The sequence below is a fragment of the Odontesthes bonariensis genome, chromosome 20, assembly GCF_027942865.1.
Source record: "Odontesthes bonariensis isolate fOdoBon6 chromosome 20, fOdoBon6.hap1, whole genome shotgun sequence".
In the NCBI taxonomy this organism is placed as follows: domain Eukaryota; kingdom Metazoa; phylum Chordata; class Actinopteri; order Atheriniformes; family Atherinopsidae; genus Odontesthes; species Odontesthes bonariensis.
The window spans coordinates 27,877,394-27,898,664 of NC_134525.1; the positions used below are offsets into that span (position 1 = coordinate 27,877,394).

The 21,271-nt window shown below is 38.6% G+C and overlaps 1 protein-coding gene across 2 annotated transcripts in view; it reads right to left on the reverse strand.

Moving 5' to 3' along the window:
* Positions 1–519: 519 nt before the first annotated feature.
* Positions 520–21,271, reverse strand: part of plppr5b (phospholipid phosphatase related 5b) — a 115,323-nt gene continuing 94,571 nt past the window's right edge. For both annotated transcript variants that reach the window (XM_075452563.1, XM_075452564.1), the window contains 3 exons: positions 12,642–12,818; positions 9,735–9,869; positions 520–3,702 (listed from right to left, as the gene is read on the reverse strand). In XM_075452563.1, coding sequence (XP_075308678.1) covers positions 3,673–3,702; positions 9,735–9,869; positions 12,642–12,818 — 342 coding nt within the window. In that variant the 3' untranslated portion in view covers positions 520–3,672. The remainder of the gene's footprint in view (positions 3,703–9,734; positions 9,870–12,641; positions 12,819–21,271) is intronic.

Here is a 21,271-nt window from a genome sequence, read left to right on the forward strand (position 1 = left end):
AGCTATGAGATGACTTATCATTTCATTAGCAATGAAAGAAGGTACAGTGCTGCCATTAGCAAGTTGCTGCCTGGAGTCTGTCAATAAGTGCTTCTGTCATTGTTATAAAAATAGAGATTTGAAAGGGCTAATGTTTATACCATTGTTTTCTTATCATCTCGTCTCATTTGAAACATGTTCAACATTTTATTGCTACAAAATGAAAAAAGGGGATGATGGCATCTTGATTCCCTTACAAAATGTACCTACAATACAGCAGACACAGAGCAACATTATCTTTGTTTGTGTGTGTGTGTGTGTGTGTGTGTGTGTGTGTGGTCATAGGCTAAAATTCATTCCCCTTTGACCCCTTTGTCGACATCAACTCCTGAGAAAAGAATTTCCTTTTTTGTTTCAGGGTAAAATAGATAAATAAATGCTTTGATGTGTTCTCCAGCCATTCCATTCTAAGAGATAAACATCTGTTTATGACTAATAAGCACCAAGTTTTATTTCAAATAAAGAAGGTGATTCAATGTCTTTTTTTTTAGGCTAGATTTTCTTTATTAATTATCTTATAGGTATTGTTCCTTTGCTAAAATCACCATCAATGCCCATGTCCTGGCTGACAAGCAGCTTATCTAGTTAGCTTTGCTAAGCTAGTAGACAAAAGTTGTACAAAGCAGAAGATGATGTTGTAGATTGTTCACACTGTCATAATGGTTGCCAGTCTAGAAATGTGAATGACCAGCCAATGGAGTATCTCATCCATGTGGTCACTAGCATAATTATGCTAATCATTAGCTTCTACAAGCAACTGCCCAGCCAAGACAATGATACTCTAATGAGGAGCATCTGAGTCGTGCATTTCTCATTTGCCACCACTGGCTTCAAAGTAATTAGCCCTAAGTTATCATTGGCCACATCAGTAGTTGGCTTCAGTAGGGATAAAGCCTTTTGCTAAAAGTATATAGCCTCTGCGGAGCGCTCAGTTGTCTTATATTGGGCAAGGTTACTGCGCCATAGGATTCCTTCCTGATAACACATTCGTGGGCATCTGTAATAAAACAGTCTATGAGTTGGCATTTTAGGAATGCTACTATACTAAATTGGACTGTATTAATTAAATTGAAATGAACAGAAATGGATGGAACTTGAGTGCTTTTATTTTTACTTAAACTAAAATTGTTTACTTTCTCTGTAAAGTATCCTGAGATGACTTTTGTTGTTAAGTGGCATTAAATCTAAAAAACTGAGCTGAATTAAGAGGCAGAAGGGGATAGTGGTGGAAGGGCACAATTGCAGTAGGCCTACTCAACCAGAATGAACTTGTGTGTGGACCATTCTGCTGTTGCTTTATCACTGTTTCTATGGCTAATGTTTCTTTTGATGTCAGTTTCAGTTCTCTTCAGGTTTATCACGATTGAATGATGTGGATGTAAAATCTCTGACCTTTCAACAGAATATGTGGTGTTGTAACCACTATCTGGGACTGAATTAGCCTTGGTAACCATGACCATGGAGGAGAAGCTTCTTGCTCTACATGGTACTGACATGTAATTTTAATATGACTCTCCATCATAATGCGGTATTAAGAGGTCATGGTTATTACACATTTATGTTGGACCAGGCAAAGGGAAATCCAGCAATTTCCCACCAAAGAAAGTATTAGTATAGAACACCTTTAAGCTCCATATACCAAAGAATCCAAGCAGTGCTGGATGAGCTTTATGACAAGTTGATGCCCTTGAGGCAACAGAAATAGTAAATCTGTGAATAGAAAATCTGGAGAAACTTGAGGATTGGAGATCAGAGACACTTTCTTTCAAAGAATGTGCTTAAGTGTGTGAAGACATACTCTAAAAGACCCTAAGCAGTAACTGATACCTAAGAGACTTTTAAAAGGTGTTGAATTTAGCATCAGAATATTTACAATGAAATATTCAAAACAGTACAATGGTGAGATGGAGTTTGAATCCACCGTTTGTGTGTGAACAAAACGGATGTTTAGTTGTCCAACTGAAATGTACTGGTAGTAGTCACATAGTGCTCTCCAACAACTGTCAATCAAACTGTGAATTCACACAGTGCTGCAGTTATAAACTACCCAAAGTAGTTTGAAACAAACTGTTTTATAAGAGGTTGACATTGACTTTCTAAATTGTAATCATAGCTCAGGTGTTCAAACAGATAACCACGATAATAGGAAAATAACTGACTTTAAATAACACATTTCTACATTTAAACAAACTGAGAAATGGTACCCGATGATGCTCTCAGTTACTTGAGAAAAATTCTCAAGAAAAAAAATGGTGCAATAAAAGTTTTTGTTGTTTTGGAAATGATCAAAGTCATTCGTTTTGGGACATGGGACTACAGGGCATGTCTCCTTGTCTCTTTGATGCTGAGGACAGAGGCCATGAGTACTTTCGCTGAAAAAAATAGGAGGGGAAATCTTTTAACTGCAGATTTTCAACCACCACTCTAACCTGATTTTACATAATATAAAGCATCTCATACAAGAACTGTAAGATTAACCATCTAATAAATACATGCATAAAATATAGTCAGTTTTGGTCTGTGAGCAAAAAGTACTTTATCTGACCTTAATAAGATATATATAGAGAGAAAAAAGAATAAGGGAGGGAGGTTGTGATTGTCTGGTGCGGATATAGAAACCCTTGACTGTTGAAATACAGTAAGAATGTATATTATTTTCCATTGGTTAAAGTTGACTGTCTGTACTGCACACATACACACCAAAATTGTGGTCCACCACAGACTATAACCGTCCCTTCATGTTTTGGTCGCTCACAGGATTCTCCCCTGAAGGAAGATGTTTCTGGATGTAACTCAGATTCTATGAGCACCCTCAGGTTATCGAAGGTAAAATGCTACAACTGGCACTGGGAAACATTCAATTCAAATGCTTTGTATTGACTTTAAGAAAGCCACAGAATTTATGAATGTATGAACACCTAAACATATCTGAGACAAAAAATATTAAAAAGTCTTAAGCCAGCATTAGGAGACCTGTGGAACTTTTACATTTTGAGCATTTCTAGCCAAAAGTTTGTGAGTATGGAAATTGTACAATTAATCTTTTTATTCAAGTCCAAAGTTATACCTTAATTAGTTTGATAAGTATGGTTCCAGCATTGTAATATTCACCTCAGTGTTCTGAAAACACAAATAATAAATAAAGTATGAAAAGTTTAATTAACTTAACAAGTAACATGAAATGGACACTCAATCAACTTACTGACTGGATAGTTTTTTGTAGCTATCGTATTATTCCAACATTGCTGTTTCACACACAAACAAACATAATATATGACCAAGACGGGGCTGAAAAGATGCATTTAGTTCTTCATTTGTTCTTCTATTCTCCCAGTAGTCCACACTGGGATTTGCCTCTCAGAAAAGCCACATTTGGGAAGCAAGAGTCTAACAAGGATTTAGAATAAGTGCATAGATGAAGAAAGCAGAAAGGCCCTTCTTTTTTTTCCTTCTTTTTCCTTGAGTACAATACACTGCAAATGACAATAGTGGTCTAATTAAGACAACATAGAACAACATAAAGCACACTAGACACACGCACACAGAATGGATTTAGTGCTGCAGTCCTGTCAATAAGATTGGACGGTAAAGAGCGTAGACGTCCAATGGGTCTGCCACACGGCTGACTCCACGTCATGTGACCTCAGCGAAGGCGATGTGATTCTAGAAGGAGCAAGAGAGCACAAAACCAACATCTGAGTATTAAAAGAGTTTTACTTTGGATCTGAAGAGGTTTAAAGGAAAATTGAGACATTTTTCAGCCTGACTCAAGCTCTCTTATTGTTTGATACCCTTAAAGGTACTCATAAGGTTGAATTGGAAAAAAAGATAGCAAAAGTGGTATGGAGGCAAGATGGCGGATCTTAGAGTGCGATTATCAGATTCTCCTGAGACTGCTAAGCAGAGAAAATGCACAATTCAAGTAGTCTCTGTTATCAAAAAATACCAGTACCTGGTGTGTATTCAGATGCTTAAACACCCTATTCATATTTCACGAAACAATGTTCTTCTCTGTGTCTATAAAATGTCATCCAGCCATGTGTTGAGTGTGTCAGTTCAAGTCAATGATTTAGCTCCCTGAGGCATCCTCCTAACTGATATCATCCTGTGCAATGAGGATTAAATAACTGGTAACACACTAATGATTTAAACTAATGATGAGTGCTGAATTTTATGAGATGTGAAAAATGAGAGAGGGGATTCTGTAGTAATGTGCTGAACTGTGTGTAATCCAGAGCTACAATCCACTAAAAATAAAAGAACACTGAGAAGGAAGATATGAAAAGGAGGCTCTATGCTGTTAAAATGCTGAAATCCAAATCATGCAAAAAAGTGAAAATATTTTACCTTCTCAGTTTGCAACGTTTTACAGTGTTATGCAACATGGAGATTAATAGGCCAATGTTCAACTATTTAGATATGTATTGCTGAAATTCAAACTGAGCCAAGAGATTGAAAGAATAGTATTTTTGATGTCAACATTTGATATGTTGATTTTGTACAGTTTCATTTAAAAAAATAGAGGGTCCAAATGATTTGGAAATCAAAGCATCCTAACTTTTTTTAAAGAAATATGGTTGTACACATTGCTTCCTGCCTTGGCATTTTGTTCACCGATTGACTTCCAGGCATCTTTGGGGAGAACTTTTTTCAAGGGCAGATGTTTTTCCTGTGTGAGATTTTCTGCTCTTTGTAAGGAAACTTTGCATTCGACATTCTCAGCAGGTGACTTGAATCATCAGATATAAGTCATTATGCAGTTAAAGTGTGCTTGCTTTTAGTAAAAAAAACAAACATTTTTTTTTAAAAGTCAGCAGGCAATACAGCAACCACTGTATCTGGTATTTTAAAGATCAGAGAAGATTTCACTCAGATACAAAGAGCAAGCAGAAAAAGCACTTCAAAGCGTGTACCAAATCTCTGGACATTATGTTTGGTTGAATAACCTTCATTTTAGTACACAAACTGTTGTGAGATTTTAATGTTGCTTTTTTGTCATTTTAACTGGTTGGTTGATTTTCTGAATGTGAACATTTAGTAGCCAGTATAAAACTCCCACATGTGAGAGATTTCTGCATGCCTTTCCATTAATGACCAAGGTCATTTTTCTTTTTTCAACAGAAAAATGTTGAGATGATTGGGGTTTGGCCAGGGTAGAAAGATTTTAGATGTTCTAGTGGTACACCTGGGTTCTACCAGTCATTACCTAACTAATCACTATCTAATGACATGAACTAACACACCAGATCACAGGGGGGCGGGTCAAGTGCTGCTCTGTCCATTTATACACTGCCGGTAAATCTAACAAAACTAGATTAGGAATAAACATATGGCTACTCTCAGTACTGGTTTTGGGAAGCCACATTTCTGTCACAAAAAAACAGTTTTGAATTTCCATTAGTTTCTGTAGGATAGTGATCTGTATTTCAGTAAGCTTTGGGAGAGTTAGACAACTTGTGTGGGTGAAACAAGATTTTAGGGAAAATCAGCAATGCCATAAAGTCATCTTCAAATACAGCAAACCTCTCATTTTGCCTGTCATTGTTTCGTATGCGAGTCGCCCAAACAAAAATACTAGAAAACCCTCCTCATTATCAGTTCCTGTCTAAAAGATTGAGAACTTCAGATATTTAAATTCTTAGGAGAATTAAGTTCTCACAATGCCTACGACAGCTCATTGTTAGGTTCCCACGTGCAAGTGAACCAAAGAAAATTGTGACTGTTTAATGTTGTGGCTTTTGTTGTGGCTTAAAGCTAATTCATGGTTTCAAACAGGCTTTGTGTATGTGGTGAGTCTGATTTAATTTCCATCATGTGAACAACTGGCACCCTCTATATTTTCATTACCCCCTACCCGAACCAGGGTTTGAATCCCATTCCTGCTTTTCTTACCTCTTTTATTTCTTCCCCTACCCGAACCAGGGTTTGCATCCCCACCCCGCTGTGACTGGTGTGCAGTTGGTGAGGCTGAGATAGATTATGGTGGTTGTGGTGTGAGGGGCAGTGTTGGCTGGCATTAGGGGGGTGACTCTGGGACGCCAGTGGTCATTGTCCAGCCTCCTGGAGGTGTCGTGGGCCCAACTAGACGAAACACTGATGGAAGGAGGTCCCCACCTGATGACCCCAATGATATGTTGGTCAGCACTGCTCACTGATCTATATAATAGGGAGTGTAGGGAATTATTCACTGAGTCTGGTCCTTCATTTTATTTTAATTTTTTATTTTCTTTAGCACAAGTTTCTCGTGTTTATATTGAATCCTAAATTGTCTTTGTTTTCTAAATTGTCTTCCCATCTGTCTAGGTACCTGACTTATCGCACTTACTGTAGCACTAGTTTTGCTCTTAGCTGTTTGGTTTTGGAAGGAAATGCACTTATGATTTCTTGTGACCTGAAGTTCTTTTGCCTACCGACGTTGAACGCACTTATTGTAAGTCGCTTTGGTTAAAAGCGTCTGCAAAATGACCGCAATGTAATGTAATGTAATGAACAAGGATCAACTGGGTTCCTTCGCAGTTACTGCATATAGCTACAAAATTTCACAGCTGCAAGTAGGGATGGGAATTGTAAAGAAGTTAGCAATTCCGGTTCCATTATCGATATCGCTTATCGATTCTCATCCAGTTACATATAATACAAATTGCTTTGGTTGCAGTAACACATTCATTTCAAGTATGCAGGAACATTTTATCTATTTTCGCCTCTGTCATTTTACTTTTCCCTGCCTCGATGAGGGGGCAGCTAGGGGTAGCTACAGGTATGCGGGGGCGCTTCTGCGTCGACGCCATGTTGGAAACATTCTGAGCCAAAATACGAAGCGTGCACATGACGTCATCGCTCAAATGCGTCAGCACAACATATAAACAGGATTGTTAGACAGGCGGATTAACGATTCCACGGAATCGAACTACTGGGAGCAGGTTTTCTTCGAGAACCGGTTCTCAATTCCCATCCCTAGCTGCAAGGACTAAATGCAGTAGTGTGTAGGACAATGAGAAGAAAAACAAAATGGAATCCCATTTCTATTTTTCTACCCCTACCCCTACCCCTTACCCCTACCCCTCGCCCCTCGCCCCTCGCCCCTTCAATCGTAGGGGTAGGGGTGAGGGGTGATAACATAGCCCTTCATATTGGGACACCCCTTCACACTCACGAACGTAATAAGTCCGCGCCGTCAGTTGTTACGTAACCAAAAGCGACAGCTTTAGCCAGAAGTAAACAAACATGCTTGCTGCTGTGGTGTTCGCGCTGTCCTGGGCTATTCGTATATTTTTAGAAATATCTGCGTCGAATCGACGGAGTGCCATCAGGCGAAGGCGTCTTCGACATCTGGGAGCATTGCTGGATCTTGTTACGGTATGTACAATGAGAAATTAATGCAAATAATGCGTGTGAGTGAGCAGCTGGTAGCTTGCAGAGCCGGCGTGTGAATATGATAATGTGTGTGTGTGTTTGAAAGTGCTTCTAACTGTACATTTGTGATATCGTGTAATATAGAAACAATTTGCTTGTCTCGTTGGATTTGCTGATTGGAGTAGTATCCTAACCTGGCTAACCTAGCTGAAAGCATAAGCTAACGTTTAGCCTTTTGTTTCTCGCCTCGTTCTGTTTGGGATAAACAATGCGTTTTTGAAGCGGTTTTCTTTGTACCAGGTTCAGATTTGATGACATAAATAAATGCACTGCATTGTGTGTGCTATCAATGTGTTGGTTTGGGAGGATGAAAGCCTGATCTTTCCATGTTTTTCTTTCCAGCAGACGGGTCATCCTACAAATTATTGCCGATTGGACCACAACATGTACCCCAATTTTTTTGTTATCCCTTGCATAATAAATCTCTTCATACCAATATCCGTTCCAGTCGTTCATATGATGTTGATGTGATAATCATGCTCACAAACCTTTTGTCCTTAATTTCTTTTATTAGGCTCACATTACAGACTGGTAAGGCAGCTTATTTTCAGAAATAACAGCTTAAAGTGTGTGGTGCAAATATGGACAATAAACAATATGAACATAAACGGGCAACAGTGCAATCATCGAGAACGAGATGACTGGAGCAGGAACAGCAAAGGTGCATGGCACATCGGAGGTGCTGGGCTCAGTGATGTTCTGGGGGAACAAGACACGACATGACATTATAGCATGCACTTTCATCCATTGTAAAAAAAAAAAAGGTGTTTAAGAATGCGGTAGTGGTGGCTGTGTGTACAATAGGTGCATAGCGCATCAACTCACCTTAAAGTTTGTCTATCATGCGCTCAAACAGAGCTAAAAAGCGCTCCGTCTTCTGCTCCGTCTCCTCGTGGCGCTTCTGCTCCTTCAGGCTCTCCTGTATCAGGTAATCCATTATGGGATTGGACTTCCTACTTCTTTTTGGGGATGGGGATGACTTTAGAAACCGATCTTCGTTTTCGGCGCTAAACCTGATCAGTCTCTTTGTTTGTGCTTGAGTCCCTGTGAATCAGTCACGTATATGAATCCTTGTGATAATAGGTAGCGAAATGACGCTCACGTCACTCAAAAGGAACTTATCTATGGTTAACCAACTACATTGCTTGTAAATACTCGTGTTACAATTTAAAAAACAACAACTCTTTCGCAGCACCTTCACATGCATTGACCGATTACTCCATGTAAAATAGCGACTTTTCCCATGTGCGTTTATATCAGAAAACAACTACACATTGCCACCATGTTAAACTCACACAATACACCAGTTATCACAACCTAACACGGTTAAAACAGTTAAATTATGGCAAATAAATAGAGCTACTTACATTTGTGTCGTGCTTTTTTTGCTTCCGCCATTTTTTAAAAAGACTTGCGTTCTCCCGGTAATCGCGTTGTACTCTGGGAAATATATCATACCCCTTCGAACGGAGTCTGCCTGGTCGAACCCCTCCGTTTGAAGGGCTACAAAGCCCTTCCCCTTAGCCCTACCCCTCGGTCTTAAGGTGAATTGGGACACCCCTACCCCTACACGTGAACGCGCAAAACGGAGGGGAAGGGGTGAGGGGTAGGGCCAAGGGGTGAAATGGGATTGGGCCTTAATCCGCACATCTACAGTGCACTATCAAATTCATGGTTTCCATGTCCACATGTATGAATCATGTATGAGACTTTGCACATTTGACCATTGAAACTGTGAATTTGTCCTGACAGTAGTATGATCATACCATGATTGGACGATTCCTTTCACACAATACCAACCAGATAAATCCTACACCAGTTTATTGTAAATGTAAAACAGAAAGAAGTTTGACTTTAAGTCCAGAGATTTGGTAGTAAGTGTTCCAAACCACTCTGTAGCATGGTTGCCTTTTATTTCTGAAATGCTGGAACCAGCTGAGACCCTGCACCCAGTGCAGGAATGCTTGGAGGCACTCCCTAATGTAGTTAGACTCCTCATCTTCATCATCTGTCTCCTGCAGCAGTGTGTATGTGTGCATGCGAGGTAAAACAACATCCATTGTCAACACCTTGCCATTATTACATACACATAGTTCGGAAAATCTGATATTACATAAATATTCTTTCTGTGAAAGCGGGTGTATCCAAACTTCTTACTATAAAAATAAGCACTTTGGGTATGTGTTCCATGTCCATGTGTAATTTTTTATTTTTTTTTCCAATCAAACACGAGCATGTGTTGTATCTATAGTACGACTAATGTACAGGTGTGCTATCCCAACCTGTGAGGCAATGTATTTCTCCAGAGGACTTTCCACCCGTCCGATATTCAGCATAGTTGTGTTGGGCTGCTGCTCTGCTGATGACTCCTCACCCAGCAGCAACTTTCCTTTAAAGTTATGGACCACACAGACCACCTACGACAACAAATATGATATAGTCATAAATCAAATCAAGGTTTCAGCCAAGAACACACACACAAATAAACAAGTCAAAGAGAAGACATGTGTAACTCAATTTAAAGGACTGACTGAGATTACTGAGTGGCTTGCTGGGTTAACCGCGCAACCCAAGAATGAAGATCACTCATAGTGTGTGTTTACTGACTGTTTCACAGGGTGCTGTAATTATAAAGGATGAAGCCGTTGTATGAGTTCAAAAGGCTTAAAACATGGCTTAGAGGTTCAAAATTAAATGACCTATTTTAAGGCGGGTGAGGAGATATACAGAAACTCGAAGAGATGGATCAGTGCACAGTCTCCATGTTATTTTCTCTGGAGCAGTGCAACCTGGGATCCTAAAACTCATCAACAAACTTCCAAAAACGCACAAGTGCGCATGAAATCACTCTGAACTGGAATGTATTCTCAATGTTATTCCTCTCAGTGCAATATGAGCAACATGCATACATACAAACATATTGACTGTTCTTTCTCTGATGTTATGTCACAATTTAACATTGTCGATTTAAAAATCCTAGAAGAAACAGTTCAGCATCTGAAATCAACAACTTAGTCCAGATAAACTTTTAATTTATCTAGACTGTTGCTTGTTTTTAATAATTTTTATTTAATTTGAACTATTTTATTTATTTATTTTTATATTCTTTTATGTATTTTTAATGCTTCTTCCACTCCCCGCCACAATGCTTTTATTGTATGTAAAGCACTTTGAATTGTTTTGTACATGAATTATGCTATACAAATAAATTTGACTTTGACTTCTTCCTGCCGTTGAATATTTCATGAGGTGATTGATTAGCAAAAACCAATAACCACCTCAGTCTAATATGCTGTTGGCTATTTATATGCTGCTACAACAACTCCTGAATGGCAGCAACGTAAATGAAAATCCATCTAGTAGGCATTAGGAAATTTTCTGTGATGGTTTTAAGTTTTGTTGTTTTAATACCTTTTTAAATCATGAACTCCAGTCATCTCCCAATGTTCTGCATTGTCATCTGTGTTTTTTGGTTGTTACTTTGGACATCAAGTTTGTTTGGAGTTCATATTAACTAACCTCTGCTTGTTATTTTGGACTCTTCAGTTGCCTTTTGCTGGAAAGGTGGTCAAAAAGACTCAGAGGGAGAAGCAAAGGCCATTCTACCAATGATAATCCAGAACCTCAGCCAGAATACACTGCATAAAGTCTACATCACAACCAGTTATTGGCAGCATGACTTCCGTATAGCCAGGAACAGATGTTGATTGGAAGATGGCAACAGTGTGAGGAGATGGGAGGCTGAAGATAAAAGCATTTATTTTATTTTTTATTTTTTTAAAGAAACACGACTTCATATTAATTTTGACATTCATCTGTATTTGGAGGTGACTCTGCTCGAATAATGGTATTAAACACTGTTATAAATGTATGTACTGATATTTTGTTGAGTTCACAGAGTATTAGGAAGAGTGCAATAATTGTTTCTTTGGAACCTAATATTTCCTCCATGTAGCCAGTTATCATGCTAGTTCCCTTCTCATGAGTTCATCTTGAACCAGATCATGTCTGAATTCCACCCAACTTAGTCTTAAATCAGAAAAAAAAAATATGTTTTAGAGAAATATTATTTATTTTTTAACATTAGGAGGCTACTGCATCATTTTGAATTTTTAAGACAATGTTTTGACTGAATGATATTGACTGCTGACTGACAGAGATGATAACTTTTAAAACAAAGTTTTACCGAAGACTGTTGGTAGCTTTTGCCAGTGCTAAAGTCACTCTTTTGCATTTAAAGCAAGCTTTCTAGTTTTATTTTGTATGTCCCATAGAAATCCCAGATTCTACGGGACTAAACACCAGATTGTGACTCACTCAGCCCATAATCCATTAAAAAAAAAAGAATAAATAAAAAAAGCGCCACCGCCATTGCACTACCAAATGCAGGCGGATCATATCAATAATGATCCCCTCAACTAGGACGATTGCAAATTAACAGAGAACAAGCACGTCTTTTGATAATTAGATACATGTGATTTACGTACCACACAGGCACAAATTATTTCTTGTGCAAAAATAATTATACAAGACATTAGGGTGACCTTATTTACCAAATGTTGTCAAAAATGCATTGCCTGGTAAAAATGTCACTGACTAATTTTAAATAAGCAAACAGGGTTAAAGTATTTTATTGGCTAAGCGATTTGGTCCATGGGTCTGCCCACATTAGAGATACAAATAAGCCTTTTCCAAGTCCACATAACACATAAACTAGAGAGTTATACTCCCCCAAATTCCTTGAGCAAATTTCCAGAGGCAAAGATGTAATCCACCATTCCACATATTTTCCGTTTGGTTTAACAATAGATTGAATCAGATTTTTCTTCAGCACTGAGAAGCACTGTTGCTTTATGTCAAGCTTTATGGAAACCACCACCTCATGTCTGACAGTCATTTGGAAGTTGGTGCCCAATCTCCATGCAGCACTGAAAAGGCATGACAACCCCGACTGTCAACAATGTAAAGAGTTGAAAACTCAATTTCATTTGCACTCAGCACCTTACAGCTGACGAGCTTTTGTATGTTGCAACAGAACTAAGCAAGACTGTTCCTGTTATCATGACCAAACAAATGGAATCTTTTATTCTATGAAATCATCTTGTGAATTTCAAACTGTCCAAAATAGTTTTATAATTACTCCGCGAACACCATCCTTGTCCCCAAACATACACCCCTTAGAGTCTTACCAGGAAAGTGGCAATGGCTGTGCCGATGATAAAGCCAGCGATGACATCTGACCAGTGGTTTCGGTATTCAGCCACTCGGTTCAGACCAGTGAGGAAGGCGAGACACATGAGCCCAAGAGACAGCACTGGCTTGGCCAGACGAGTACCCTTTGCCCGCACGGTGCACGTCACATACATCTGCCGGAAGAGACATGCAAGGATTAGTTAGGTTACAAAATTTTTAATGGAAACATTCTGGTGCCATTGCATTACACATTTGGGCATTTATTGTGCCTTGTGATATCAAGAACTAGGAAACTGGCGGACACAAATGCAGGCAGACGGTATTCTGTTCTCAGGGTTATTTATTTGGTCCAAAATCCAAGAAGTCAATAAGAACAGGCAGAGGTACAAAATCGGAAGGCTTGACTCAGAAAACTGGGAACGAAAAACAATCAGACACAGGGAATACTCTTTTACAAAAACGCTGGAAAGCTGCTGTAGGAGACAAGACAATCTGGCACTAACACACAGGGGAGCTGTGTGTCAGTTATATGGCTGGTTATATAGTTGAGTAAACACTGGCGCGTTTAGCTGCCGCTGCTCTCCAGTTCTTTCTTTTTCTCCTCCCTACTGCTGTCCCCGGGTGCCTCTCTCTCGCTCATCATGTGGATTTACCCGACTGTGAGGTTTGTGCTCTTCTGGACTGTCCTGTCTATCAGATTAAATCCATCGTCATTCTCCATTTTCAAATCCCATCTGAAAACCCACCCCTAACTCTCTTTGCTGTTAGTGATTTTAATTATTTTTGTTGTTGTTCTTTTGTAAGGTGACCTTGAGTGCCATGAAAGGTGCCTGTAAATAAAATGTATTATTATTATTATTGTTATACTTCTACTTGGGTAGTGAATGTGAAAACTTTTGACACCTCGTAGAAGTATAGATACTAGAGTTTAAAAAGACTTCTGTACAAGGTTGAAGTATCAACTCAAGCTTTTTACTCAAATAGAAGTATAAAAGTACTGGCTTCAAAACTACTTAAAGTATTAAATTAATGTACATTTTTTTTTTTTAAAAAGCCATCAAATGTAGCACACTACATGTGCGACCTGGACGACCCCCCCGTCCAAAAAAACAACAACAAAAAACCCATCACATTTCTAAAGGCCATAATGACAATAATGTTATATTAAAGGCCTACAGAAAGCTGACACTACACCCAATACATAATGATAATACATACACAGAGGAACAATAATGATCATTGGACCCTACACCAAAACATTTCATAAACCCAGAAATTTGCGATTTTGAATTTGCCGCTTGGAAATCCTTCCTGGAATTCCAGGGGGCGGGGCTTCCGTGTGACGTCACAGGTGCCATGGGTTTTCCTGGCTGCCGCCATTGTAGTATGCTTGTTGAGTGGTGAAGGCAATAAAACGTTGGGTTCAGTGCAGTTTTTATTGCGAGTAGATGTAAGTGCTGTAGAAGTACAGTAGTAGTCAGTTACCAGTGGTTACCAACATTATGGAGCCAGAAACCAAGAAAGGGGCCCAGAAGAAATGCGCAGGAAAGAAGAAGGAGAAGGTGGAATTCGACACAGGCAAACGTTGTGTGGCTTGGGGGTGCAGCAACACCAGTGCCATGAAGTAGAGTTCTCAACGGGTCGGGTCGGCCCGAAAAACCCGACGGGACCTGCGGGTTCGGGCCGGGTTCGGTTCTAAAATATAAGCAGATGACTCGGGTCGGCTCGGTCCTCGGGCTTAATCTTTTCCGCCCAGTGGAAAAAAAAAAAAAAAAAAAGTATTAATCATCGCTGCTGTTTACCGTGAATCATGGTGAATTTCCCCTTGGGGATCAATAAAGTATCTATCTATCTATCTATTTATCTATCTATCTATCTATCTATCTATCTATCTATCTATCTATCTATCGTAACGAAAGTCTGCATGGAGCGGGGACAGACATGACAGGTGAATTCACCGTCGCTACAGGAGTGGGAAAATCAGAGGTCTGGAAAGTGTTTGGAGTGGTGAGTGGTGCTGGATTCTGATGGAAATCCAGCAACACGCCGAAATTAAATGAGTAACGAGGCTGTTTGAAAATGTAAGGAGTAGAAGTAAAAAGTCGGCTGAAAAATAATTACTCCAGCAAAGTATAGATACTCAAAAATTCTACGTAAGTAAGGTAACAAAGTTTTTGTACTTAGTTACTTGACACCTCAATACAAAACAGATCTGGACTTCAACTGTACCATTTAATGACATTTAAATGTTTCTCTTTAGCAGTTTGCTAAGGATCATTGTCATGCTAAAATATGAACCTCCTTCAGTCTTAATTCTCAAAAGAAATTTAATTCCTTCAAGTAATTTGTCTGTATTTAACACCGTTCCCTCAGTTCTGTCTGTGGTCATGATTAGGGTAAAGAGAGGAATTGAGTTTGCACCACATGGGGCATTATCCTTGATTACCAAAAAGTTCAATTTTACTCTCATCTGACCAACTAATAGGGATTTGTTCATGATCTGTTTGGAGAGTTCCTTTACCTTCAGTGTGCTGGTTACTCAGAAGTCTTTGCTTAGTGGTGTTGCAAATAAAATGTTGTGATGAAGTGATACCGTACAGCGGTGACTACACTTAACTACAAGAAGTTAAGTATCCTCTAAGGATATCATACTATCTTTCTTCTCTGTATTTGTAGAAATAGTTAAATATTGAAAATATGAAGGTTTGAATATCAAAAAGAAAGGGAGAGAAGCAGATATGGAGTGACAAACAGATACCAGATGAAGAATGACAGAAAAGAATGAGAGACTGCAGAAGCATACAATGATGCCCAGAGGAAGAAGTGGATAAAGAGTAGTACCAGTGCGAAAAGAAGAAAAGTAAATAGAGAACAGAAAAGACCATAAAAGGACAGAAATAACACCATTAAAACAAGTACATTTTGAGAATATATTTTCACCCTTAAAGGCTGATGACAAACTCAAATGTGACACCTACAGCTTTACTCTTCTCAAAAAGCTACTGCATTTTCATGTTACATTTTATGTTAACATTTTACATGTTTAACGGTTTACAAAATCTTTGGAGCACTTTTAAAAGTTTTTATAGTCCAGCACACCACCATCCCTATTATGATTTCATGTAATTATATAAACTTATACTATATATTTATACTATACTTTATAAAAAAAAACAACATATTTTCAACCCTGGATGGGTCACCTGTGTGTGACGGGCTCTGATGTTGAAAGACCCGAAACCCCCGATGACCCCAGGAACATCACTGATGATGCATCCCAGCGCATCCTAGAGATCTAAATTCCTATAAATGTATTGTTTTTTTTTTTGTATTTAAACAAATACTAACAAATATTAACCAAAGGAGTTTTCCCTGTGCATGAGCAGGTTCTCTCTGAGTACTCCAGCATCCTCCTGCAGCCCAAAAACATGTACGTTTAGTTCATTGATCATTCTAAATGTGAGGGTTCCTGAGTGTCTGTCTCTGTTTCGGCCTTACTCCACTGGCAATCTGTTAGCTATTCTGGGGTAGAGTTCAACAGAGATATGACATTATAGGAGGAAGGTGTCTGTGAACCTGGCAGTGAGCACTCAGTGACATGTGAATTATATTCCCAGAAAGAAGTGTCTGGCCAAAAAGGCTTGGTACTACTAGGAATAGGAAAGAAAACAAAACAAATCTCAGCAATTATGGTGACATACTCCAATAAAACATTCTCATTACTCATCACAGGAGTGACGGGTCCTCCACTCTTCTTTTCTTTTCAATACAGCAACTGCCAGCACTTTTAGTTTAAATTCTCTGAACTGTTGACAGGTTCTTGTGTCATTACTGTTGCTACTTTTGAGACGACCAATCATATGGCAGACAGGTGGTTCTAGCTGTCTATCCGGAATTGATTTTGTTGATCTGTCAGACAGATATTATCAGAAAGAAAAAAAAACGTTTATTAGCAGCAGCAGCAAGTAAAATAAATGATGTGGTCACATTACTTTGACAATGTACTACTTATTCTGTTGCTCTCTTACATGTTTCACTTTTCATACTCGTGACTGGAATCTACCAGCCAGCTGTACTTTTAACCTGTTATTTCAATGAACAACATATGGCACCAAATATGTTTTTCTTCCTCTTAGAATCATTGCTTTGCCTTTTTATATTACAGTATTGATAATTTTGCATTGTGACTCCAGCACAGAACTTGCTGTGCTTTTCTCTAGAGGGGCAGCATTAACTGCTACAATGACTGCACCATTTTATCACAAAATTGTTTTATACTTGTGGATATTTCTTGAAGTAAACAGTAAGATTTTTTGACAATGCCCTCTTTCAGTATGACAGCTGTACAGAATCGTATTCATTAGATCCCAGGACTTTTGGAATGGATGAATGAGTATGTGGATGTGAGACAAAGTTGTCTGGCCACAGTTAAGGTGGACAGCTAATGAGAGGGGGTTCTTTGCCTCAGCAGCTTGCAGTTATGGATTCATTTAAGAACCATCTCAGAATACTGTAAAACAATGTGAGGCCATCTGTTTATGCATTTGGTAGATTCTTTTATCCAAAGCAACTTACACAGGTAGGGTAAGGGGGTCTTGCCTAAGGACCCCTACTGGAGGTAATACCTTTCATGCAGCTGACGTTGAACAGTTAGTGAACCTTTCAACAGGATTTACTTACCACACAGGCACAAATTATTTCTTGTGCAAAAATATAATATAATATAATTATACAAGACATTAGGGTGACCTTATTTACAACATGTTGTCAAAAATGCATTGCCTGGTAAAAATGTCACTGACTAGTTTTAAAGCACTACTATGTAACATTTCTACCTTAAAATAACAGCTTGAAAAAAAATTGTGCAGCTAGAATGAGTTTTAATATTACGATTGGCCTGTCTCCTATGCCCTTTGGGGGTCTGAGTTGGAAAAACTGCGCTATGTAACTTTGCTGGACCGGCCCGGGAGCTGAGCGGAAGTACTTCGACTTGCTTTCTGGCACACCTACCGCAAAAACAAATAGACCCCTCTCACGCTCCCAGGTATAAGGCTAAGCTAGCGCAACATTGTCAGTACGATCATCATTGAAGAGGCACTGAAGAAACAGAAGAAGACGTTGACTGATGAAGCAAGGAAGAGAAAGAGAGAGGCCGACAAAGCAAGAGACCGGACTAGAGTTGCTCTCGGAACAGCCTGTAGGGGGAGCTCCATAATGGGCTTTTTGAGAAGTTACATTGTATTGCTTTAAATAAGCAAACAGGGTTAGAGTATTTTTTGGCTAAGCGATTTGGTCCATGGGTCTGCCCACATAAGAGATACATATACGCCTTTTCCAAGTCCACATAACACATAAACTAGAGAGTTATACTCCCCAAATTCCTTGAGCAAATTTCCGGAGGCAAAGATGTAATCCACCATTCCACATATTTTCCGTGTGGTTTAACAATAGATTGAATCAGATTTTTCCTCAGCACTGAGAAGCACTGTTGAAAAGCTCCAGTCAAGCTTTTTGGAAACCTTTCAACAGGACAATGATTCTCAGTTTCAGATTTCAAAGTATAGTTTTCTGGTTCAGTCATAAAATTTTTTTTAATAGCTTGTTCTTACTTTTTTACTTGATTGTCAAGGCCTTTTCACACATCGGTTGAGCATTATCAGCAAAGAAAGACATCCTCACTAACAACCTGTTCCTCTTTGCTAATTCGCACAAGCCAAACATAGCTGGCTAAGTACTCGGTCATTGTGTCCTTACGTACAACAAGCAGGTGTCGCAGAGTCACCTGACAACATTGTTTGGCCTTTTATGTGATCCCAGCTCTACCTTGCACGCATAGTCAATTTCCCTGTGTGACTGATAGCTCAGAGGAACATCAGCAACAGATCAACTTTGACACTCACCCCCTCCTCATGTACACATGACACCATTGCACAACAAAGGTGAAAAATAATGGGTGAAAAGGTCTTTAGACTTGAGAGGGAAATCCACATTTGGCTTTATGGGAACCTCTGAAGTGAAAGAGACAGGTTCAAGCTAAGATTGTGCACGTACATTCATCCTTCTTTCCTCATGTGCCCTCCCCTTTTCCTAACTAGCTCTGCCTCAGATAAGCTGCTGTAAATAATACTTGATTATCATAAGTCTGGCTGAGTGAATTACAATGAAACAAAAGGACACACTGTAAAACAACATGATTATCATTCAGCATATCAGTGACATTAGATCAGTCATTATTAAATTATCATTGATGAATCTATTCCAAGAATAAAATTCTGTTAATAATTAAAATTAACTTTGGATGAGTAAGCAATATGCATAATTTGAAACATTTGTGCATCTGTTAAGTCTGATTTATGTGGTCATTAGTAGCTGCCCTGTTCTTTATTATTTTTTAAAGTTACAAATACTTTGTAACAAGTCATTTTTCATTTAGATCAAGTCCTCCTCTATGCACTGTCTCAAGCATAATCTATAATGTATGACTGCTGTCAGTGGTAAAGTGGTAAAGCTCTGATAAAAAAAAACATATATCAGTAAGCTACCCTGTTTCACATTGTCGCCATGAGGTGTAACTATTTTTCTGTTGTTCCAAATACTGACAAGAGCCCTCAGTCTACACTGTCGTGCTCTTTAAGTAGAACTGTTAGGTGTATGAGTCACATGAATAGCAATTAATTTGAGCTACAGAGCCACTGGGAAAGTCATGACACATCAGACGCTGGAATTTAATGACAAAAAAAGATTAATTCTTTAAATTTATTTTATATTCTAATGAAGCAATTCAGTGATTCCCAAATACACCTGTTACACCTGCATCCAGCACAAACCTTACTTCCACTAACCTCCCATATAGTTGCTTTATATCTTTAGATTTATATCCCTCTAAAAAGGAGATTGGGACCCATCAGGACAGCATCCCTGTGTTGCCAGATTGATTCAGTAGCATGGCAACAACCCCAAAAATCAAATTAGTCAAATAACTATTCTTAGTAACAAGAAGGACAAGGAGTTCAGCAACAGATGGTCATGCCCCCAAAAAGCCCTGATCTCAATATTCTGGAGTCAGCTGGGGATTGAGTATAAACTTTTCTCAAACCCTTTACTGCAATTTGCATGATGCAAGGAATTTCTCTTTCAGTGTGCAAAATTTGTGCGGAAGGTATTGGAATTTATCACAATTTACCATGATATGCAGTAGCCAATTTACTTTTTAAATAAATAGATAAATAATAATAAGTAATTATAAACCACTGAAACCACGCACTCCATTTAACACATGATAAGACCCATCGAGGAGACAGTTATATGATGCTGAAGGCTGCCATTATAACTTCCTGAAGTGCTTACAGGGAAGGAAATGTGAGATGAGATGGGCTGCAGCAATCTGCTTAGCAGGAACAACATTTTCAAATTATAATTCTTTCAAAGAAATTTAAAGCAGACAGACACCTTCCGGGACTTTTATGTGAATGTAATTTAATACTCATATAGACAGCCTTTTCTTGACTCAAACTCAAACATTTTCAACAACTTAACAAGAGGTAAGCACAGTTAGCTTTATGCTTAAAGTAAATTGTGTTTTTCACATTACAACTAATACACTGTGCTTGAGGTGTTATAGTTGATAACATGCAGCTGATTGTCATCAAAACTGTTTATTTGCCACATTAAATATCTTGTTTCTTGTCAACCATGTTAAGATCAGATTTATTTGTCATGCATACATGCATACACATGAAATTTGTACATACACATGTGCACACATGCACACAATCTGAATGAAAAATAACTGTATTACTGTGGTTTCTCACACAGCTTTACGTGTTTGTTTTTCTTCCATTTTAGATCCTGAAACATTAAATTGGTATACACTGTGTTGTATTTCAACATCCATAGTCTGAAATCAGGGTCCTTAACTACTTTTACTTTAAGAATCACTTATATCTAAAAGTTAGCATTCAATTGTTTCATCTACTTTTTACATTTTGCAGTGCTCAAAATCAGCATAATGAAAACTCAGAATTAAAAAGGAAACTTGCTCATACTATGATTTTTTTAAAAACCTTTTCCCAATCATGGTACATTTGAGGAGGATGTAGAAGAGGCACTGTTAGCACCACTAGTATCGTTACAACTATGACTCCGTCTGACTGCTGAAATGCCACAATCTGCATGTAGCCCTATAAATGGAACAGATGCACCACAGAACACACCTAATTCTTTACAATGTGTATTTTGCCAAACAATTGTTGATTTTGAAAGTCAGTGTGAATTATATGATTGACCAGATATACACTGCTCAAAAAAACTAAAGGGAATACCTAAACAACACAATCGCCCCAAGTCAATCACACGTCTAGTTAGGAAGCAACACTGATTGTGAATCAATTAAACTTGCTGTTGTGCAAATGGAACAGACAATAGGTGGAAGGCAATTAGCAAGACAACCCCTATAAAGGAGTGGTTCTGCAGGTGGTGACCACAGACCATTTCTCTGTTCTCATCCTTTCTGGCTGATGTTTTGGTCACTTTTGCATTTTGCCAGTGCTCTCACTCCTAGAGGTAGCATGAGGCGGTGTCTACAACCCACAGAAGTTGCTCAGGTAGTGCAGATCATCCAGGATGG